The sequence below is a fragment of the Heloderma suspectum genome, chromosome 3, assembly GCF_057233095.1.
Source record: "Heloderma suspectum isolate Gila_16-S chromosome 3, 16-S_ref, whole genome shotgun sequence".
NCBI lineage: Eukaryota > Metazoa > Chordata > Lepidosauria > Squamata > Helodermatidae > Heloderma > Heloderma suspectum.
Window position 1 is genome coordinate 262,957,751 of NC_139460.1, and position 24,143 is coordinate 262,981,893.

At 43.6% G+C, this 24,143-nt stretch overlaps 1 protein-coding gene and 1 long non-coding RNA gene across 5 annotated transcripts in view; one reads left to right on the forward strand and one right to left on the reverse strand.

The window, feature by feature from the left end:
- The window catches only part of ENTPD1 (ectonucleoside triphosphate diphosphohydrolase 1), a 75,266-nt gene extending 67,202 nt beyond the window's left edge, over positions 1-8,064 (reverse strand). For all 3 annotated transcript variants that reach the window (XM_084846679.1, XM_084846681.1, XM_084846680.1), the window contains exon 1: positions 7,981-8,064. In XM_084846679.1, the coding sequence (XP_084702805.1) occupies positions 7,981-7,996 (16 nt within the window). In that variant the 5' untranslated portion in view covers positions 7,997-8,064. The remainder of the gene's footprint in view (positions 1-7,980) is intronic.
- A 54-nt stretch (positions 8,065-8,118) lies between these two features.
- On the forward strand, positions 8,119-23,064 carry LOC146351153 (uncharacterized). 2 transcript variants are annotated; one of them, XR_014789529.1, is made up of 5 exons: positions 8,119-8,256; positions 16,944-17,055; positions 17,410-17,536; positions 21,261-21,323; positions 22,903-23,064. It is a non-coding gene; the product is annotated as an uncharacterized LOC146351153 (long non-coding RNA). The 2 variants fall into 2 exon arrangements; XR_014789530.1 differs by lacking the exons at positions 21,261-21,323; positions 22,903-23,064 and having other exon boundaries at positions 17,410-17,892.
- Positions 23,065-24,143: the final 1,079 nt, after the last annotated feature.

Genomic DNA, 24,143 nt, shown 5'->3' on the forward strand with positions numbered 1-24,143 from the left:
TCCGAACTGGTGCCCTACAGATGTATTATTGATTGGTTTTATTTGATCTGTAGCCTCCCTTTCTATTAAGAAAAATGGCACTCACGGTGGCTTACAGTCATACATAAAATGTGATACTGGACTGAAGCTTCCATAATTCCAAGCCAGCATAGCCAGTCCCATGCATCTGGAAGGCACGATTTTTGGGGAAGGCCGAAGTTAATGTATGGAGTAATTATCTCCAAATGTATTTATTTGTTTATTACATTTCTATACCGCCCAAAAGCCAAAGCTCTCTGGGCGGTTCACCACAATTAAAATGGCAAAGTACAGAATAAAAACAGTATAAAAGATAAAAGCTTAAAACTATGGTGTAAAAATAGAACCAGAATAAAATCTAGCAGCAATGCAGAGATTTCAGACACAGTGACAGATTTAAAACAGCAAAGTTAAAAGATTGTAACACTAAAATTTTGGGAAAATAAAAAGGTTTTCACCTGGCGCCAGAAAGAGTACAATGTAGGTGGCAGGCGAACCTCTCTAGGGAGCTCATTCCAAAGCCAGGGTGCCACAAAAGAAAAGGCCCTCTTCCTGGTAGCCACCTGCCTCACTTCCTTTGGCAGGGACTCCCGGAGAAGGGCCCCTAAAGATGATCTTAGGGTTCGGGCAGGTACAGTCAGGGCCAGAAATACTGGAACAATGATAACTGTTTTGGCAGTTGGCCTCTGTACACCACCACACTGAAGTTGAAAGGAAATACACCCAGATGGGAGCGAAGTCAGGACTTTCAGCTGTAATTCAAGGGGTTTGACAAAAGTGGGGCACTAACCATTCAGGAAGTACAGCCAGTAGCATACACACACCCCCATCGGTGTAGAGAGGCCAACTGCCAAAACAGTTATCCTTGTTCCAATATTTCTGGCCCTGACTGTACATATGAGAGGAGATGACCCTCCAGATAACCTGACCTCAAACCATTTAGGGCTTTGAGTGTTAATACAAACACTTTGGACATAGACTGGCAGCCAGTGCACCTGGAAACGTATTGGCATGATATGATCAAAGTGTCTCTTATGAAGATCAGCTGGAAGAAACCCCAGGGACAAACCCCAGGGACAATGTCACACAATGCACACTTTATATCTCAGCCTATCAGCAGCTGCAATACATGCTGCTATTCTGGGTCGACACTGCAGAGAAGCAGTCATGGGCAAGGGGCGTGCCTTTATTTACTAGCTGCCACTGCCAGGAGGCCCCTTCATGGATCACTGCCTTGTTGTGGCGAAGGGGCTTGCGTAACTCAGTGAAGCCATAAGCTATGCCGTGCAGGGCCACCCAAGACGGACAGGTCATGGCAGAGAGTTCTGACAAAATGTGGTCCACTGGAGAAGGAAATGGCAACCCACTCCAGTATTCTTGCCAAGAAAACCCCATGGAACGTATCACAAGGCTAAAAGATATGACGCCGGAAGATGAGCCCCTCAGGTCGGAAGGTGTCCAATATGCTACTGGGGAAGAGCAGAGGGTATTTCCAAGTAGCGCCAGAAAGAGTGAAGCGGCTGGGCCAAACCCGAAAGGACACTCAGCTGTGGATGTGTCTGGCGGTGAAAAGAAAATCCGATGCTGTAAAGAACAATATTGTTTAGGAACTTGGAATGTCAGATCAATGAATCAAGGTAAGCTGGAGGTGGTCAAACATGAGATGGCAAGATTGAACATCGACATCTTGGGAATCAGCGAACTAAAATGGACAGGCATGGGCGAATTTAATTCAGGTGACCATCATATCTACTATTGTGGGCAAGAATCCCTTAGAAGAAATGGAGTAGCACTCATAGTCAACAAAAGGGTGGGAAAAGCAGTACTGGGGTACAATCTTAAAAATGATAGAATGATCTCAGTACGAATGCAAGGCAAACCATTCAACATCACAGTAATTCAAGTCTATGCCCCTACCACTGAGGCCGAAGAAGCTGAGGTTGATCGGTTCTATGAAGACCTACAACACCTTCTAGAACTAACACCAAAAAAAGATGTCCTCTTCATCATAGGGGATTGGAATGCTAAAGTAGGAAGTCAAGAAATCACCGGGATAACAGGCAGGCATGGCCTTGGTGTACAAAATGAAGCAGGACAAAAGCTAATAGAGTTTTGCCAAGAGAACATGCTGATCATAGCAAACACTCTTTTCCAACAGCACAAGAGGCGACTCTACACATGGACGTCACCAGATGGTCAATATCGAAATCAGATTGATTATGTCCTTTGCAGCCAAAGATGGAGAAGCTCCATACAGTCAGTAAAAACAAGACCTGGAGATGACTGTGGCTCAGATCATGAGCTGCTTCTTGCAAAATTTCGGCTTAAATTGAAGAACGTCGGGAAAACCACTAAACCGTTCAGGTATGACCTAAATCATATCCCTGATGAATATACAGTGGAGGTGAGGAATAGATTTCAGGGATTAGACCTGATAGACAGAGTGCCTGAGGAACTATGGACGGAGGTCCGTAACATTGTTCAGGAGGCAGCAACGAAATCCGTCCCAAAGAAAAAGAAATGCAAGAAAGCCAAGTGGCTGTCTGATGAGGCTTTACAAGTAGCTGAGGAAAGAAGGGAAGCGAAAAGCAAGGGAGAAAGGGGAAGATATATCCAACTGAATGCAGAGTTCCAGAGAATAGCAAGGAGAGACAAGAAGGCCTTCTTAAATGAACAATGCAAAGAAATCGAGGAAAACAACAGAATGGGAAAGACGAGAGATCTCTTCAAGAAAATTGGAGATCTCAAGGGAACGTTTTGTGCAAAGACGGGCATGATAAAGGACAAAGAAGGCAGGGACCTAACAGAAGCAGATGAGATTAAGAAGGGGTGGCAAGAATACACAGAAGAACTATACAGGAAAGATCTGAATGTCCCTGATAGCCATGATAGTGCGGTCACTGAACTTGAGCCGCACATCCTAGAGAGTGAAGTCAAGTGGGCCTTAGGAAGCATTAGTAACAACAAAGCTAGCGGAGATGACAGTATTCCAGCCGAGCTATTTAAAATCCTAAAAGATGATGCTGTTAAAGTGCTGCATTCAATATGTCAACAAATCTGGAACACTCAACAGTGGCCACAAGACTGGAAAAGGTCAGTTTACATTCCAATTCCAAAGAAGGGCAACGCCAAAGAGTGTTCAAACTACCGCACAATTGCGCTCATTTCACATGCCAGCAAGGTGATGCTCAAAATCCTACAAGCTAGGCTTCAGCAGTATGCGAACCGAGAACTACAGGAAGTACAAGCTGGGTTTAGAAGAGGCAGAGGAACTAGAGATCAAATCGCCAACATTCGCTGCATCATGGAGAAAGCAAGAGAATTCCAGAAAAACGTCTATTTCTGCTTCATTGACTACGCTAAAGCCTTTGATTGTGTGGATCACAACAAACTGTGGCAAATTCTTAAAGTGATGGGAGTACCAGACCACCTTACCTGTCTCCTGAGAAACCTGTACGAGGGTCAAGAAGCAACAGTAAGAACCAGAGATGGAACAACCGATTGGTTCAAAATTGGGAAAGGAGTACGACAAGGCTGCATTATTTAACTTATATAACATTATTTCACCCTGCTTATTTAACTTATATGCAGAGTACATCATGAGAAATGCCGGGTTGGATGAATCAGAGGTCGGAATTAAGATTGCCGGGAGAATTATCAACAACCTCCGATATGCAGACAATACCACCCTAATGGCAGAAAGCGAAGAGGACCTCAAGAGCCTCTTGTTGAGGGTGAAAGAGGAGAGTGCAAAAGCTGGTTTGAAACTCAACATTAAAAAAACGAAGATCATGTCATCTGGCCCTATCACTTCCTGGCTTACAGAAGGGGAAGAAATGGAAGCAGTGACAGATTTTACTTTCTTGGGCTCCAAGATCACCGCAGACGGTGACTGTAGCCATGAAATTAAAAGACGCTTGCTCCTTGGGAGGAAAGCTATGGCAAACCTAGACAGCATAGTAAGAAGCAGAGACATCACCTTGCCGACAAAGGTCTGTCTAATCAAAGCTATGGTTTTCCCAGTAGTAATGTATGGCTGTGAGAGCTGGACTCTAAGGAAGGCTGAGCGCCGAAGAATTGATGCTTTCGAACTGTGGTGCTGGAGAAGACTCTTACGAGTCCCCTGGACTGCAAGGAGGTCAAATCAGTCCATCCTAAAGGAAATCAACCCTGACTGTTCATTGGAAGGACAGATAATGAAGCTGAAGCTCCAATATTTTGGCCATCTAATGCGAAGAGAAAACTCCCTGGAAAAGACCCTGATGCTGGGAAAGACTGAAGGCAAAAGGAGAAGGGGACGGCAGAGGATGAGATGGCTAGATAGCATCACCGATGCAATGAATATGAACTTGAGCACGCTCCGGGAGAGAGCGCAGGACAGGAAGGCCTGGCGTGCTATGGTCCATGGGGTCACAAAGAGTCGGACACGACTGAACGACTGAACAACAACAACAACAACAACTGCCAGGAGGAAAGTAAAAAGGAGTAGTGGGGGTGGGCCCAGTTTGTTTGATGTGCATAAGGTAGCGCAGAGGTCTCTTGCAGTCTGTGCTGTTTTGGTGAGATACAAGATGACAACCCAGACCTGTAAGAAGCTTCTCTACAATATCAATAGGCCAGAGCAGATCATGTAACAAGGTCTGACAACTCCTCACCCCACCCCCACCCAAATAAAACTTTCTAAGGTATGCATGTTCTTTGGCCTGGGTATTCAAGGAGTCCAAGCCCACTGCTGGTTCTGACCTTCACCCCACCTTCACTTCACCTAATCATGCCCAGGCTTGCCCTCTGGACATGTCAGGAACCTGGTCTGACACCTTTCACAGGGCAGTTGGCATTGCATGGGCATTATGGTACAGAGATTTGTATCCAGCTGATCCAGGAACAGGCAGATACAACGGATGTGATTGCATCATCAACCAAGCCTCAGTGGCTTTTCATACCCATCTCACAGTGTTTTGTCATTCACACAGCAGTTGTGCTTTGGGAAGTGGTGCTCTGGAGGCAGGACTTTGAGGCTGAAGGCTAGGGCCCCATGCAGGAGATTAAGCAGGAGAGCCCCAAAATTCAGCAGGATTGGCTTACCACATTTTGAAGGTAGTGAAGTAATACATGTTACCATCTCAAGAGTTCCCCCAAACATAAGACCATGGGGGGGGGGGGCGGTGTTACTAGATCATTAAGTCCAGAGTCTAAAATTACCTAACTGCACCATTGTCTAAGGGTGATTTCACATAAATTGAGATTAGTGACGTATCTACATATACAACAGTCCTGTGGCACCTTAAAAACTAACAAATTTATTCTGGCATAAGCTTTTGTGAATTATAGCCCACTTTGTCATAGATGCATCGCATTTTATGGAGAGTTTCAGTTATATAAACTACATACGGTGGGGGTGGGAGGGGGAAGAGAATTGTAAGTAGTGAGGTCAGAAGGAAATTAAATGCAGAAAGTACAGATAGTGATAGTCATATTATTAACAGTGGTGATTCACAATGCAATTGTTGCTGATAACACAAACATCCTGGAGCTAGGAAAGCCAATTAACATATGCAGTGTGATAAAAACCTTTTATCCTGATTCAACCCTCTGGCAATAGAATTAAACCTCTTGATGAATTCTGACTTAGCAGTCTCTCACTCTAATCTCCCTTTGAAGTTCCTTTGCACCAGCACAGCTGCCTTAAGGTCATTGATAAGAGTATTGTGGGAGAATGAAATGTTCAGCTACTGGCTTTCAAATCTGCATGTTTCTCAAATGCAGCCTTCCCCAACCTGGTGTCCACCAGATGTGTTGGACTACAACTGCCATCATTCCCAGCCAGCATGGCCATTGGTTGAATGACAGGAGTTGCAGTCCAACACATCTGGAGGGCACCAGGTTGGGAATGGTGTTCCATTGCATGAACATTCCTTTTCTGAATACTTCAAACCAACCCCTGGGCATTTCTCCCCCTTTCTCCCACAAAGAGAAACATCTGATCCAAGATAAATACTTTCAGGAGTGGGAGAAGAAGGTTCACTGTAAGCCAAGGGGGGTTCCTTTTCTCCTGCCCTAATCAATCATGGCCTACAATGGTTTAACAGGGGCAAACCCATTTGCCTGCAGTAAAGCTTCTCCCCCTGCATTTCCTGTCCAGAGGGAAAGTGGGAACCCGCAAGCCAGGCTACCACAAAAAGAAGAGGCTTCCCCCAACAAATACTGGAGTTACCCCTTCCTGCGGAGACAAGTCCAATTACACAATTTCCTGAGCAGTACAAAATAGGTCAAGTGTGGTGAGAAAGGTGACAGAAAAATTTGTAACAGCCCAGCTTCAGCCATGGTGTGGGGAACAGCCTTCACTCGGAGAAAGCTTTTTGGGAGCAACAAGGAAAGTCTCAGACAACTCGCATATCCCATTCACTTCAAGTTCCCACTGGGACTATCCTGTGTATACTCCAGTGTGAAATACCACAATGTGCATTTCTTGCTGCAGGTGGACAAACTCCCACCTTCACAGTTTTCCAGCTCTGGAACACACAGTTGTCCTGTGAGAGAATCACTGCTTTGCATCAGCACTTTTTGCAACAAACACCACTCTGCACAGCCAGCAGTGAAATCTTAAAAGCTTTGGCTGCTTTGCAAACTCTTCTCACACTACTAGGTCACCTATACACACACACACACACACACACACAGAGCTGCTTTATACCAGGTCAGACTATTTGTCCATCTAGTCCAGTAACGACTGTGGTTCTCCATCTGGGGAAGACTCCAAGGACGTCTTCCCCTTCATCTGCTACCTGATTCTTTTAAGTGGAGAGGTCAGGGATTGAACTGGGACCTTCTGCATGCAAAGCATGTGATCTACCACCACTGATGCTCCCCCGCAATACACCTGTTCTCTCTTGGATGCAATATACTTTCCCGTGAAACATGGGGTGCTCCAAGACGAGGTTTTTATTGTGCAATCGCCCTGCCTCATTCATGGAATTTTATGGGGAGTTCAGACATGGTTGTCTTCCATTTGTAACTGTCCCAGTTTTTCCCCATGGCTTCTTTTGTCTTTTTCCTTAACAGGAAAAAAAATCTGGAATCGGTGCACAATAACGTTTGATTGTTAGCACTAGGATCACTCTGTCTGGAAGCACCCCTGGATTTGAGCCTCTTATGCAGAATATATGTCAAATGTGATTATTATTAATGCAAAATGGAGTGCAGAAGATAATGTGAACGTACAGGGCAAAAAATGGCAGAACTTAGATTCTTGAGTGAAATCACCGTAACACATAACCTTGTTCTCTCCCCATCTCCATACTAGGCCATGGTCAAACATACATCTGGAATCTACTCTCCCCCGACCCCAAGCACTCTCTCTCTATCCAAGATAACAGCACCATGGGAGACCACCCTTCTGGTAGTAGCCTTATTAGTCACCCAAAAACCAATGGTCACAATCCCTTTTATTGGTCTCTGCCCTTCTAAGTCAAGATAGTTCTTTCTTTACAACACACACACACTGTCACTGCTCCCTTTCCAGACAATCCAAACTTGGAGCAAGAAATCCACACCAGTTTCACAGAATGGAAGGAATGCAGAAAAGCTGCATGTTGGAGAGGCCAAAATAAATCTCCTTTACAGTGAATTCATCATCTTGGAAGCAAGGTCCAGATGGGTCCTCAGCTAGGTATGCCTTTGCAGTCCATGCTGCTTGGGGATACATCCAGAAGGCTGTAGAAGGAGCCCTGAATGAGTTAGCTCTTGAATGGCAAAACTGCTTCACATGAATATGCATGAATTTCCTCAAACTTTTGTCTGTGTCGAAGCTGACATCACAGCTGTTCTGAGCAGCCAGCAAATTCCCCCAAGTCCCTCTCCCCCTCCCCTCCAGTTCCTTCTTTGGGTTGGAAAGGCGGGGGGGGGGGAGAGATGACTGGTTCTGCTGTTTAAATTCAGAGCGACTTATTTTTGTTCTCTTACCCTTTGGCTCGTCCATCAGTGCCTGTGTGCCCACTCCCGCTCCCCTGTCTGCTCTGGCTCCTTTGCTCAGCTTCTGCTGGCTCTGAGAGGGGCACATGCAGCAGGGCTATTTAACGGTCCAGGGCTGTGGGAGGGGTTAGTTTAACTCTGCGTGACTCAGAGGGAACCTAGAAGCAGGTCGTGCTGTGTCGCTCTCTCAGTGGAGGCGAAAATGATCGCAGGGCTGCAGCCTGCTCCGGACCCTCAGGGCCTTTCACGACGATGAAAGCCCCACAGGTTCGTTTTGGGAAGCTTTTGTCCCTTTCTCCAGATCTGCCCTCTCTGTCTTCCCCATCCTCCACAGACTCCGGGTTGTAACCTGAGGCAGATGCATGTCTCATTGTGGTGGTCCTCTGCAGGGGGAAACTGTACCTTTGCTATACACAAAACAATTACTTAACCGCCGTTTCAAGTTGCCTCACTCTCAAGAGACTTCTGCAGGGGTGGAACTCAGCTGCTCACAGAAGAGTCTTTTTGTCTCCTCCACTCAGTTCTGCTACCTCCCACGCTTCCAAATACAGGACTAATAAGAACTGTCCTCATGACACTGTTTCTTTCCCCACCGCCCCCAGCCCCCGTGACCTGGCTTTTGTCAAACAGAGATTTTGGCGTTTCTTTCATTATAACGTATTTTCATCGGATTGAAGGAAGATGTGGTTTTGGCTTTATATTCTGTAATTTCTGTGGGCTGTAAATCACCCTGAACCCAGCAATGTAGAAATGCGGTTTATACGTTTAAAACGTCATGAAAATGAAAAATAGGAACAGACACAGGGGCGGGGGCGGGGGCAGAACTGTTGGTAAAGTTGAGCAAAGAGCAGTTATTTCCCCAGAGATACAGTTCGATAATTTTAGAGGCTGGATTTAATGGTCATATAATGGGGGGCACTAATGTGCATTTCTTTACTTACTCCAAAATGTGTTAAGCTAACCCTGCTGCACTGGGGGCCCTTCTGCTGAGTGGGGCTGTGGACTTCTGCCCCAAAGTCCTACCCTGACCATACCTCTGGATTCTGCCCACACATACCTTTTCTAGAGCATGGATGTTGCCCTGTTCCTGACTAAGGACTGACAAGTACCACATCTTCAGCACCATCAATTGCTACTAAAATATACATTCATTTATAAAACATTTATTCTTCCTTCCTGTCCTCCATGGAGAGTCTAACATAGCTAGCAACACAGAAACACAAAGTACACAAAAAAGACTTTAGGAAAAAACATCTATTTTACCCTTGGCAGTATAGAACCTCAGCACATAATGAAGGATTCTTTTTCCAAAACAGGCTTAAGGTTCAAAGAGTTATGCTACCCGTCCCTTCCAGGTGTCTGTTATTTCATGGCCCAGAGATTTTTCTGAACATCTCTCTCCAATTAAAAAAAAAATTGTTTGCTTCAGTGTATGTCCCAGAAACATTATGAGCATAACTGATCTCCCATTACAGAAGAAGTAAGACACTTGCTTGGACAAAGATTTGCAAAGCAGGGGAACACAGCTGAGGATATATGCTTCACTGAATACAGAAATAGTGTGAATGGCTGAAATGGATGCCTAGTTGACTAGAAAAAAACTGACTGGGGTGGGTTTCCCTGCAACTCAAGCAGTTGGCATGAAAAAGACTCACGCTAGTCTGGATGCTAGAAACACTAATACCTTCTTTTTCATTTTAAATCTGCACCCCTTCATTGCACTGACTGTCAGAGATATGGAAACATATTTCACCCATACATTCCACTTTAGAATTAAACTAAGGGCTGCAGTCCTATGCACACTTAACTCAGTATAGCAGCCATGAATCTTGGGTTATATGCCAAACTCACACATAGGTGTAAAGGTCACACATAGGCTGCATTTGGACATAACACCAAAGTAGTTTCATATTCCGTGAGTGAGCCACATGCTTATGAGCAGTCCTGTCCACATTGAGAGCAGCTACAAGATCAGAAGTTTTTGCTTCCATTTTCAGCTAAGCTCAGTTCATCACATATAAACAAGCAGACAAACTGTAGTTAGTCATAATTTTAGTTTGATAGTCATTTTCTCTCTGCCTCACTTTCACTATAAATAGGTTAATCTTGCACAGTTCTAAATGGCTTGCATTCTTCTCAAAATGATTTATTTATTTTATTTATTTCAAATATTCTTATCCTGCTCCTCAGCCAAAAAGGTTCCCAGAGTAGCTTACAAACCGTCAAATGGTCTCTTCCCGCAGACTTATGATCTAAAAAGACATGACACACAAAGAAAAGGGAGGGAGGGAAGAGGGGGGAAATGATAAGGAGGGAAGAGGGAAAAAATGGCCCTGCTTCCCCTCCCATCCCCCTCTGTTACAGCCTGCTGGAATGGCTGCTAGAAATAATCTCCTTGACAAACCCACTTCAGGTATACATACAGCTCCTTTAAGCCCAAGACTTTTCCTACAAAGAGTAATATAATGATCATATGCTCTGTCCTATTCAATATTCATTTTCACCTCAGGAAGCAAGAGGTTTTAAACATGACAGGCTCAGAACAGACAAAAGGAAAAATACTATTTGACACAGGATAGGATAGGGTAGTCATGTTGTGTCAGATCTGCTTGCTTTTTCCTCCAGGTTGCATGGGTAACATTAATTTATGAAGGTGTCATAAACAGAAAGCACTAATTGTACACTACTCTGCATGCCCCATCTTCTCCTCCACAGGTTTCACAGTGAATCGCTTATTTGCTCACAGGTTTTTTTGAAACCACAAGCTGTGTGCTTTTATTTGTGAGCAGGCTAATTAGGGCCTTTCTGCATAGTTAACTTTGTGTGCATTTAAACTCCAAATGGCAAAACAGCTACATCTTTGGACTGGCATGCATCTGCCATGAGTTACAATTCCTTCATTGGAGTGAAGCAACATTGCATAGTTTCTTCAAAGAGATCTTAGAAGACAAGAATGGGGAACTGTAATGAAAACATTATTTTCCTAACACTGGGAAACTTCCTCAAGGCAACATGTGTATTTTTAATATTGCTGCCTTGCACCCAGATTCTGGTGATATAGCTGAGGTCTGAAGAATGGTGAGGAAATGGAATACATAGTGTATCCAGGGACGTGTTGCCAGGAGACAAATGCAAACTTTGTGGACCAGCTTTACTGTTCACTAGTCAAGAAGTAATCATGGAGTACAAGAAGATCAAACTAGGGATGGTCAGATTCTGTTCTGCTTTTATAATTAGTTGATTCTCACTGAGCCAGATTCTGAGATATTCCAATCTGGCTGAAATTTAATAGTTTGACACTATTAAATTTTCACATCTCATCTTGGGTGATGAAGTCCTGTGCTTGTGTAGTCAGTGCTTTGCCTTGGGATCCCAAAATCTTACCTCAGTTACTTCTGTCAAGTTTCCTTGAGGAGTATATTTTTTACAGGAATTCCATCTCCCCTCAGGGAAATGCAAGTTTTTCTTTTTGGTCAGGCAATCAAGCATTTTCCCAAATTGCTGCCCTATGACCTGTACTCTCCTGAACCAAATCCCATCAACAAAGGCAAGATAAATAGCATTTCCCCTTTACCACAAACCCACACACTGAATCATCACATAGCAGTAGGGTTTTTTTTCCCCCTATGAAGGACCCCCTACTTGCAAAGAAATAATGATTTGCTAGATATGTGGCAACGCCAACTCATGTTTTTTTAGTTCCTCTCTGGTTTCTAATTGACTGTACTGAACAACCTCTCTCCTTATAGCTGACTGGATGGTTTAAACTTGCGCAGGAAATTGCCACATGTCCTTGCTCGAAGCAACGTCTTGAGAGGTTACTAAATATCCTATGTTAAAATGCTGTGTCTCAAATAAAAATGAGGAATACCACTTCTCTCCAGAGAGTGGGATACAGCTATTCTATGCTCTGCTTATATATTTTCTCTAAGCAGTACACCAAGCCATTTATTATGTTATAGGGCTGGCACTGGATAGTCTCCTAGGAACCATTCCAGCTTGGTAGTTCTTGATTCTAAGAACAGTTCTGGCCCAGCACATCATCTGCTTGGGCACATCCTAGGTATAGATAAACAATAGGTTGCCACAGGGACTAACTCAGAGCTGGCTCCAGGTTTTCGAGGGCCCTTGGAAAGACACCCTCAGTGGGCCCCCTGCCTCTGTGAGTCTACCTTCTTTTATCCATTGTCATCAGCTCCTATTGCTCCTCATCCTCTTTCTCATCATTGCTACCCCTTGCTTGCAAGGTGACCAGGTGTCCTGCTTTACAGAGGACAGTCCTCTATTTGAAGGTGTCCTCTATTTGATGGGCTGTTCAGAACAAGTCTGGTTTAAACCACAAGGAGGGAAAGAGCAGGGGCCCATCAACACATAACCCCTGGAGAGCAGATTGAGCAGGCACACAGGTCACCAGCTCAGTCTTCTCCACTATGGTGAGATGTATTGTATTATAATTTTTTCTAAATTTGTGCCTACACATAGAAATTTGCATATGCAAATGTTATGCAAATTGGCACTCCCTTTTGCGGTGATGCATTTCCTCCTTTTTGGCAATGCATAAGTGGACACCCTATTTCCAACTCACCACTTTCTTCTCACCACTACTTTTATCTTCAGCCTGCAACGGTGAAGAGGAGGAGCAACAAATATTCCAAAATGCCAGGAAGCCTCCAGTAATTTCATTCCAAAGGAAACTTAACCCAACATAAAAGCAGTAAATGTGGATAGAAAGTCTCAGATGCACCAGTGATATCTGTGTGGGTGGAACCTGAACCTAAGTTTGTAAATGTGCGCCTGTATCCATTATGAGGTCCTGATCTGCGCTCCTGCAATTGATTTATTTAATGCATTTTTATCCTGTCCTTCACAGCAGATTGTCTCACAAGGCAGCGTACAGATTTTTTTTTTAGAACATATACGGGCGCAATCCTTTCAGATAGGTGACTGCCTCCGAACTCGGAGGTGACTGCCTATCCAATGTAGGGCAGGAGAAGGACGGAGAGGATCGTTCCCATCGCGCTTCTCCTGCCCTGCATTTTCAGCTAGACAGCCGATTACAGCTGTCTAGCCACGAGAGGGCAGAGCGGGGGAGGAGGCAGCTGTACGACACATTGGATGTGTCGTATAGGCATTTCCACCCTCCCCGCCCCAGAACGCCCTCCAGGAACACCCCCTTTTGGCTGCTCTGTGCTCCTCTTGTGAGTGTGGAGGATGGGGCTGTTCCGTGCTGCCTCGGAGGCAGCGTGGAAGTGTGGGGAGGTCAGTTCCTGACTAGTGGCCATAGGATTGCTCCCTAAAACATCAAACCCAACAATACAATTAAATGCAATTTCAAAGTTAAAGGCCAGCAGCAGTTGGGAAACTGTCCTAGCACTGCAAATTAATTAACCACAACCAGAATAACATATTAAATACAATTTAAAATTAAAAGTCCAGAACAGTTACATTGTTTTCAACACAGCAAATTAGTTAAATGTGGACTGGAATAGAAGTATTTTCAAAGTTCTTTTAGACACTAGCAACAATGAGACCAGACAGGGAGATCCAAAGTTGTGGAGCCACTCCTGAAAAGGCCCCGTTCCTTGTGTTTCCTAGCCTTATAGCTCTTACTAGTGGGTCTGAGAGTAGGCTCATACTGGTGTAGGCAGTCCTTCCTGGGCAGGCTTGTGATGGTGTAGGTGGTACTTCAGATAACCTGGTCCCAAACCGTTTAGCGTTTTAAAGGTCAAGACCAGCACCTTCAATTGGGGCCACCAACAAATAACCAGCCAATGTAAGCAATACAGAATTGGTGTTATATGGTCCAAACACCTAGCTCCCACAAGTGCTGTAGCAGCTCCATTCGGCATCAATTGCGGTTTCCAACCTATTTTCAAGTCCAGCCTCACATAGAGCACATTATACTGGTCTGCCCTAGATGTAACCAATGTAGGTAGCACTGAGACTAGGTCTGACTTCCCTAGATATCATTGCAGCTGTCTAACCAGCCGAAGCTGGTTAAAAAAAAAAAGTACTCCTGCTTTTAATGTGGCTTCTTCCTCCACAGAATTCTTTCACAGAGAGGTTTGTCATCTTACTATGAAAGGAGGAAAGAAACTATGCTTGTGACATTAAAATACAAGGAAACCTCAAGACTGGACCAGTTGTTACTTGGGTTACCAGTATGCTGCTCTCGGTTTGCTTCTTCCAAAATGCCTTGATCTTGTTTAGGGTGCTCTTCTAAGGCCGGAATCCTAAATGTGAACTTCAAACTTGGAAAAACGGGTAACATCCATGTTCCTGAGGTTTCAGTCAGCAGAGATTACTAAAGAAAAGCAGGTAGGCCCTGATAAATTTCCAGACAATCTGTAGAGCAATATAAAAATAAACAAAGGAAGCAGGGGGGTGGGGTGCGTGTTTCAAAATATAATTAGTGTCTGGACATAGAATTAAACCCGGAAATAAGAAGAGAAAAGTTAACAATTGCCTGCCAGACCTCTCTCTCTTGGAGCACCATAACTTATAGGGAGTCACAAGGGACCCCAAGGGAAGCATTTCCTGTTCCCAGATGGTGGCAATCTTACAGTGCAGAGGACTGAACATAACAAGGCTCCGTAAGCATAATTAGTACCAGGGCAGAAGTTGCTGCCTTAGCATCTAAAGCCCGTGTTAACAAAATACTACCATCTAGAAAATGCTAGCTTAGCATAAACAGGAAGGTCACACCGCGGGGGCTCACAAAAATGAACCAACTATTAGATAGTGGGAATCAGACCTTGGAGACCTGGGAGATGTATATCTTCCAGGTCTTCCAGATATGAATAACTGAGTGGCTCTCAATAGTTCACCATTTCTCATCTTCAGTTTCCCCATCTGTAAAATCTGTGAATGAAAACCAGCATTGTCTGGAACAGCTGGAGCTAGAACCAGGAACTCAGGTCCTGGCTCACCTGTGTGAGGAGCTACAGCAGCCTTCCCCAACCTTGTGCCTTCCAGATGTTTTGGGCTAAAAATCCCCTCAACCCCAGACAGCATGGCCAATGATCAGGGATTATGGGAGCTGTAGTCCAAAACATTGGTGGGCATCAGGTAGGGGAAGGCCGTGCTGCAGGTTGGAGAGTCCCCTGGGCAATAAAGGGTTCCTAACCTACATAAGAAGAGCCCTGCTGGATCAGACCAAGGGTCCATCTAGTCCAACATTCTGTTCACACAGTGGCCAACCAGCTATCAACCAGGAAACCACAAGCAGGACACGAGTGCAACAGCACCCTCCCACCCATGTTCCCCAGCAACTGGTGTACATAGGCTCACTGCCACTGGTACTAGAGGTATCCTCTAGAATTACTCACTTTACTAGGTTGGCTGTTCACAGCATAGATCTCAAATTGTTGCTGTTGTTGTTGTTGTTATTATTATTATTATTATTAAACATTTCTATACCACCCCATAGCCGAAGCTCTCTGGGTGGTTTACAAAGATTAAAAACCATTTAAAATACATTATATAAAGTATAAAACCATTTACATAAAAGCATATAAACAGGAAGCACACACAGAGACAACACATATTTATAAACAATTTTAAACAATCAATCATAAATTATATAAACTATAAATTATTCCAGGTCAGGCTGGAGTTTTCCTGGGCAACAGCAGAATGTACTGGGCTTCAGGCTCCCGATTCTCAGCTCTTGCACTGTAGCTGCTGATAGCCCAACTCTAAAACAAGTTCCGTGGGAGTGAATAAATAAACAGATGAATGAATACGTATGATTCTCCAACCTATTATTTATTGAATTGATTTGTACCCCAACAGTGCCTTCCTGGCACTGAAGGCAGTTAAGAAGTATAAGAACTTTTAAAAAATTAACAAATATTTGAAAAATAAAAACTTGGTTAAAACAATAATAAAGTAAATACATTAAAAACACAGTTAAAACACACAACATTAATGGAATAAAAACAGCACCCAACCCAATAGACCAGCTTACATGCCGAAGTCCTGCCAGCAGGAATACAGCAGAGAAGGAGCCAACCTAGCATGCCTTGACAGGGAGTTCCACTGTCTGGGATCAGCCACTGAGAAGGCCCTCTCAGTGGCTATAGGCATGAGTGTGTGCAGGGTGGGTAAAGACCTATAATCCTTTGATTCCCAACTTTCACTTTAAAAAAGACAAAGTCTCTATCTAGTCCAGCCTTCCCCACCTGATGCCCTCCAGATATGTTGGACTACAACTGCCATCAGCCCCAGCCAGCATGGCCAATGGAACCTAAACTATGAAACAAAATGAGCCGGAACTATTCTGTTCAACCATTTTGTGTGCAACTAGCTTGCTCCTGCCTTTCAGCATTTTTAGCCAATGAATGAAATCATAGCAATGATTGGCATAGCCATTGTCTGGAAAAGAAACTTCCTGGTTAATTTTAAAGCCATTTGTTAAACATCTTCCTTGATGGAGTGGTGGTTGTTGCCCCATCGAAAAACAATAGGAAATCCAGGATTTTAGTGTATTTGATTAGGCAGTAGTATGTCTTGCCAAAAACAAGAAGTAGCCGCAAAGACAGGGTCATGATCTTTCTAACTCAGGCCTTATTTCAAGCCAAAATGTTTTTGTGTTTTAACTATGTTTTTAAGGATTTAAGCAATTACCCTGCCAATGCAAATAAAGTCTATCATTGTTATAACTATATTGCAGGGGGTGGTGCTGTGGCTGAGAGAGTGTGGACTACGTCAGCTTTACAAACTAGCCCAGTGTTGTTACATACATTTTGCTAGGGGGGAGAGGGGAATTAGAGCTTTTCTATACGAGGGTGTTAACCCGCTGTATCTACTTCTGGTTTCATCACAGAACTGAGATCGTATTTCTACACAAAGAGCTTTTCCTTTCTTGCCTTTCTGCTACATAACTTCTAGGTGGCACTGCGGTACAGCAGAATAATGCAATTATGCTAGTGAGAACTTGTGCTTTGTTTCAGGATGAAAAAAATACAGCATCTTCTCAGCTCCAAAAAACCTGCGAAAGTGCCCTTAAAAAACAGAAGTGAAGCTGGAGGGTCATGTCATCGTCTCAAGCACCCGTAATCAACCGTGAGTGAGGAATGACGAGCACACAATAAAAGCTTTATGTAGAAAAGCCTTTACAGAGCACCATGTGACAAGCCTGTAGTGTTCTCCACTGCTCTTATCCAGTCCCTTGGCATGCCACTTTTCCAAAGGGGTATGTAGTTACAAGGCAGAGGGCGGACTGTGAAGTTGATCATAGCAGCAGTGCAATTAAGGTTGGGGGTCGTGGTGAAGGGAGTCAGGGAAAGAATTGAGGGTTTCAGCAATGGGCAGAAAAATGTCATGTGGACACCAGGTCTACCTACTGAGAAACAACTGAAGGGTAGACCTAAGGTAAAGGTGGTAAAGGTGTCCCCAACCAGTCGTGTCCGACTCTAGGGTGCGGTGCTGATCCCCGTTTCTAAGCCGAAGAGCCAGCGCTGTCCGAAGACGCTTCCGTGGTCATGTGGCCAGCATGACTGAACACCGAGGTGCATGGAACGCTGTTACCTTTCTCGCCGAAGCGGTACCTATTTATCTACTTGCAAATTCTTGCTTTCGAACTGCTAGGTTGGCAGGAGCTGGGACTGAAGACGGGAGCTCACTCTGTCACGCAGCACTTGGGTCTCGAACTGCTGACCTGCTGACCTTCCAGTCTGCAGTTCAGCGTCTTAACCACTAAGCCACTGCAGCCCCGAAGACCTAAGGTGCTTCTAGACAAAGATGCTATGGTGCCATCACCTGGCTTCATTCACAGAATTTTATGGGGGGCCCAGATGTCGTCATCTTCAACTCATAACCCTTCCATGTTTTCCCACCACTTCTTCTCTCTTTTCCCTTACCGCAAAAAATCTGTTAAGAAATAAAAGATGGAATAGCTGCACCATGCCTTATGATTGGTAGCGCTAGGAGCCCTCGATCTGGAAGCACCCCAGATCTACCACAGCTGGATTTTGATACTAGTTATGTAGGTACATACTTTGCCCCCACTCCTAGAAAATTTCCTGCTGACACCCATGGCTTTAGGGCTTGGCCATTGAATTTAACAAAATTGTAGCATACCGAAATACTATATAAAATCATACTGTAAGTCCCTTATCATAGAAACAGTCTTCCACATAAAATTCAGGGGGATGCTGTGGAGATTCCCAGCTGGTATGAGCATGCAGCTACCCACCAACACCCCAACGTACATCTGCCACCATCTCTAAATTCAGTCTCACTCTTGGGCTGGGCAGAATGAGGTGTCATGCGAGGGCACCGAATTGTTAGTTATTTAGTAAGTTATTACTGTATTTGAGAGATTTTTCTGCCAAAGCTGGCCTAGGGTACTATGCCCCTTGACTAGGCTGAGGCGGGGTGGGGGGTGGGCAGGTTGCTGTTCTGCCTTAGACAGCATAATGTCTTGGGCTGGCCATGCTCACTCTTGAATGAGAGGAACTATGAAATTTGCAAGTTATCATCAGCCTGGAAGGGGGCACCACCAGCTAACCCCCTAGTCACTGCTGAGTGACTTCAACCTGTTTTCCCATTATCTCCCCTTGGCAAAAGTGTGTAGTGTAAAAGTACGTGGGTGGGGGGGACAGATAGGTAACACAAAAGTAAAACGTTTACTCTCTAAAGGCACAGTCCTATGCATATTTAGATAGAAAAAAGCCCTACAACTCCCAGCATCCCCCAGCCAGCAATAAATAAGTAATCTAAGCTAGACAATCTTAAAGAGGAATCTCAATTTTTCTTGCAAGGAGCAAGAAGCCTTATCCATAATATTCAACAGATGACAAATTTTTATAGGGAATAATTCTTACGTTTAAGCTCAGTAGAATCAGGAGATAGGGCTGGCTGGAAAGCTGGATCCTTACTCAGGCCTGACAGTGTGGGACTGATTATCCATGTACGTAGACAGGAATTCTCTTCTTATGGTTCTGGAAATCTCTCCCAGGTCAGTTCTCACCTTTTATTTACCCTTTCCAAGATTACTTGAAGTGTTACAATGGTCCATCTCTCCAGGCACTGTTCTAGGGGTAGAGTTTTTGACACTGGAGGCATAGCGGGTCCTGCATGTGTGTGAAGCAGCACCGGGGGAGATGGACCACATCGGTACATCTCAATAATCTTGGAAGCACATGCCCAGTGATGCTTACCCTGCCCTGATGCTGGTCCTGCTTGCCACAACAAAAGCATACAATATGACCTCTTCTGTTTTATTCCCGTCTCTTGACCAGTGCTCAGTACCAAGACAACAATATTCCAAATACAGTCAGGGCCAGAAATATTGGAACAAGGATAACGGTTTTGGCAGTTGGCCTCTGTACACCACCACATTGAAGTTGAAAGGAAACACACCCAGATGGGAGCGAAGTCAGGACTTTCAGCTGTAATTCAACGGGTTGGACAAAAGTGGGGCACTACCCATTCAGTAAGTACAGCCAGTGGCATACACACACACCTGTGGTAGGGGGATCATAAGTAATGGAATGAATGGCTGACAAGCAGCTGCATGGCCAGGTGTGGCCTGTTTCCTGGGTCCCCCATGACCAATCAAGCAGATAAAAGGCCTGGAGGTGGTTCTGAGTGTTACATTTGCATTTGGTAGCTGTTCACTGGAACTCCCAACATGAGGTCCAAAGAGGTGTAAATGAGAGTGAAGGAGGCCATCATTAGGCTGAGGAAACAAAATAAACACATCAGAGAGATAGCAAAAACATTGGGAGTGGCCAACACAACAGTTTGGAACATCCTGAAAAAGAAGGAATTAACTGGCCAGATCAGCAACAGCAAAAGGCCTGGAAGACCACAGAAGACAACTACAGTGGATGACCGCAGAATTCTGCTCATGGTGAAGAGGAACTCTTTCACAACATCTAGCCAGGTCAAGAATGCTCTTGAGGAGGTAGGCATGTCATTGTCAACATCTACAGTCAAGAGAAGGCTTTATGAATGTAAATACAGAGGCTTCACAACAAGGTGCAAACCACTGGTAATGCTCAAGAATAGAAAGGCCAGATTAGCCTTTGCCAGCAAACACCTAAGAAAACCTGCCCAGTTCTGGAATAAGATTGTTTGGACTGATGAAACCAAGATTAACTTGTACCAGAACGATGGGAAGAGAAAAGTATGGAGAAGGAAAGGAACAGCCCATGATCCAAAGCATACCACATCATCTGTCAAACGTGGTGGAGGCAGTGTTATGGCATGGGCATGTGTAGCTGCCGGTGGAACTGGGACACTAGTGTTTATTGATGACCTGACTGCTGATAAAAGCAGCAGGATGAATTCTGAAGGGTATAGGGCTATACTTTCTGCTCAGATTCAGCCGAATGTTGCCAAATTGATAGGACACCGCTTCATATTGCAGATGGATAATGACCCAAAACATACAGCAAAAGCTACCCAAGAGTTTCTCAAGGCAAAGAAGTGGGATGTTCTTCAATGGCCAAGTCAGTCACCTGATCTCAACCCAATAGAGTATGCTTTTCACTTACTGAAGACAAGACTGAAGGCAGAAAGACCCACAAACAAGCAGCAGCTGAAGGCAGCTGCAGTAAAGGCCTGGCAAAGCATCTCGAGGGAGGAAACTCAGCATTTGGTCATGTCCATGGGTTCCTGACTTCAGGCAATCATTGACTGCAAAGGATTTTCATCCAGGTATTAAAGGCGATCTTTCAGTTTGAAATGATGTTGGTTTGTTCCATTACTTATGAGCGACCAATGATGGGTGTGTGTGTATGCCACTGGCTGTACTTCCTGAATGGTTAGTGCCCCACTTTTGTCCAACTCCTTGAATTACAGCTGGAAGTCCTGTCTTCGCTCCCATCTGGGTGTGTTTCCTTTCAACTTCAATGTGGTGGTGTACAGAGGCAAACTGCCAAAACCGTTATCCTTGTTCCAATATTTCTGGCCCTGACTGTACGTATGCCTTATCTCCTTGTTCACAAAACATAGCAACAAATAACAAAGAATACCCTCCACAACGCCCCTATCATGATCCTCCGTCTAGAATTGCAGACGGCATCTGCTGGAAACAGAATGTCAGTGCTTGACCCCTTTTTGTTTGTTTAAGCATGATGTTGTTCTTTACATATACACAAGAATTAACAAATACATTCCATAAGCATGCACTGCAGTATAAGAAAGAGACAGGAAACAGAGAGAGAGAGAGAGAGAGAGAGAGAAGGGGGAGGAGTTGAGAGAGAAACTATATAAAGCAAACATGCATCATATCTGAAATATATTTTGTTCCTCTTAAGTGCCCATGGGATGTAAGAGATACAACTGGTCAAGAAATATATGTCATGGATCTGCCACAAAAGGTTGGTGGCACAGTTCAATCATGCTTGAAATGATTACTGAAGAAAGTGACTATTTACACACACACACACACACACACACACACACAAGCAAAAGCTGTCTTGTCTTGGAGCTGCAAGCCCCAGGCAATTAAGCATGTTGCATAGAAGGCAGTTAGGAATCCAGAGAATTAAATAAATAATAAGGTAACTGGTACCAGTAGGGAGGATACAAAGTGAGTGCACAATGAACTTTAGGTAACTGTTATCAAAATGTAACTGGCAAAGCAGTTTGGATAATATTCAAATAGAGAAGGCTGAATTATAACTCATCAATAGAGATTAAAAGGATGATGTGAAAAATGGAGAGGCATCAAACTATTATTCAGGGTCAGACTGAACTTAAAATTTCGCTTATCAATTAATGAGTAAATTTTTGGAGGTAAAGTATAAACATTAAATCACATATATCTAGAAAAATGTATGTACTTAAGTTTAATTAGTAAATTTTGAGTGAGGAATTGCTTTTCTGAAGACATATACTGAAATTAATTGTACCTAACTTGAAAAGTATATGTTTAGAATCATAGAAACATAGAATAGTAGGGTTGGAAAGGGCCTATAAGACCATTGAGTTCAACCCCCTGCTCAATGCAGGAATCTTAAGTTTTTGTATGTGAATTTTAATCATCAAAGATTCTTTTCGAAGTCAAGATTGTGAACTTAGATTTATGAAACAGCAATTAGCATTGACATATTGGCAGTGAAGTAGTATTGCAGAAACTGTATAAATATGGCCTGATTCGGAGGTCAGATAACTTCTTCGATATCAAAACTCCTTGCCTGTGATACTGCCAGACAACTTTATAGGGAAGTCTTGGTAAGCAAAATGGACTCAGCAATGCTGTCTTTGTAACAGCAAGAAATGCTCAAGAAATATAGTTTAATTGCTTTTATATACTTACTACACTACTTGTATTTTAACTGGGAGCTTATATTTGTATCAATAAAAGAAAAAAATGGGTTCAAAGGTTCTTGTACTATAATTACTTAGTACAATACCTGGATTGCAACCCACCAAATAATCCTAGGTGTACACTTTGTTTAGAAGTATTTTAATCTGCTATTGGGGGTAAACAGGCAGCTAAATGCTTCCAAAGTACTGAACTATAGACAGCTCAAACAACATCACATCCCTAACATAAATACTTAGTTGAAGGTTTCGTCCTCAGAGCTCCAGATCGCAAGGCTGTGCTCTTTTGTTTCCTTTTTTAAAAAAATTTGGATTCTTACATTGCCAGGTTTTAGAGTTCTTTCATCTAAATGTTGAGGGTAAATACAGAGGCTTCCATCCTCGAAGAATGTATCTCTTGGCCTCTAAAGCAGCTCTTCTGATCCAACTGGTGTGGCCCTCTAGTTTCTAGGGAACTAGGATATAATCAAAGAGCAAAGTGTTGACTAAAAGTGGGGAAACCGTTTGCAACAACAAATAGATGTGTAGGATCAGCCCAGAAGGAAAACACTGCTGGGAAGGCCAATAACATGTGAACTTAACTGGAATTGCATTTCCAGCATGAAACAGAGTCCTTTGTTTTCTTTCCAGATAGTCTCATGGGGGTTCAACAGATCCAGCATAGATGCTTCTGTTGTGTTAACATCCGATTGAGATCACACGAAGACATTTTGATGAATTGCAGTGCCGCTTTCCATCTACTCTAGGAAAGTGGGCTTTGTCGGTGATTTGTTTAAATAAAAATATTTCCAGAACTGGTACTCTCAAAAGTGTCTTCAGATCTAACAAGAAGTCTTAGGGTGCAATCCTATGCATCTTTAGACAGGAAAAGGTCCAAGAACTCCCAGCATTCCCCAGCCAGCGTAGGATTGCACCCTTAGGGGCTCAAACACGCCCTGCAGGACCAAATGTTTGATATATTTGTATGAAGAACAAAAGGTACAAAATAAGCCAGAAACACAGTTAAGGAAAAACAAATAAAAACGAACACTGTACAGACTCCTTTATTACATGTGCTAATAGTAACACGTAAAACCACACAAATAATAAACATCTGGTAATAGGCCTAATATTAAGAAATATATTACAACATAAGCCAAATGTGTTTCGACACAAAAGTCTTAATCAATGGCCTAATGTAACATCACAGCAGTTCTAATTGCTTTTATTCTTTTAACGTATTTGTTGTGTTGAGGCTTGTGAAAGTGATGATAAACTACTATTGTAATCATGGGTAGATTTAACCATATGGTGCCATGGAGCTGCCTTCACATATGTTAACACAGAAAGATCAAAGGCCAGTTTGGTTGCTTCCACTGGTTTTATACCACTGAAATATACTTGAGAAACCAATAAGACTCTATTAGCCATTCAGTCCTCTGTGAGCTATTAGAGGTTTTGCTTCTGAAAGTCTTATGCAGCCTTTAATAGACAAAAATCTGAGCCAATAATTAAGGATATGCAGATGCATTCCCATTCACAGCTGGTAGCATCATAGATTCAACTCTGAGAGTAGTTGGCACATTCTTAGGGGCACCTAATATGGAACTATGGATTATATTATCTGGTATCTTATTTGTTTAAAGCATTTTTACCCTGTTTTCCAGCTGAAAAAGCTCACAGAGCACCTTACAGTTCAATAAAAAACAAGACAGTTCTCTATCCTCAGGATTATAATCTAAAAGATATGACACAAAACGAAAAGAGGATCGGGGGGAGGAGGAAAAACGCAAACTGAGGCACCAGTTCTTAAATTACCATTTTTATAATGACCAGCTGGGAGGGGAACAGTTCAGGTAGCCTGATGAAATGGTTACTTCTGGGGAAGAAGA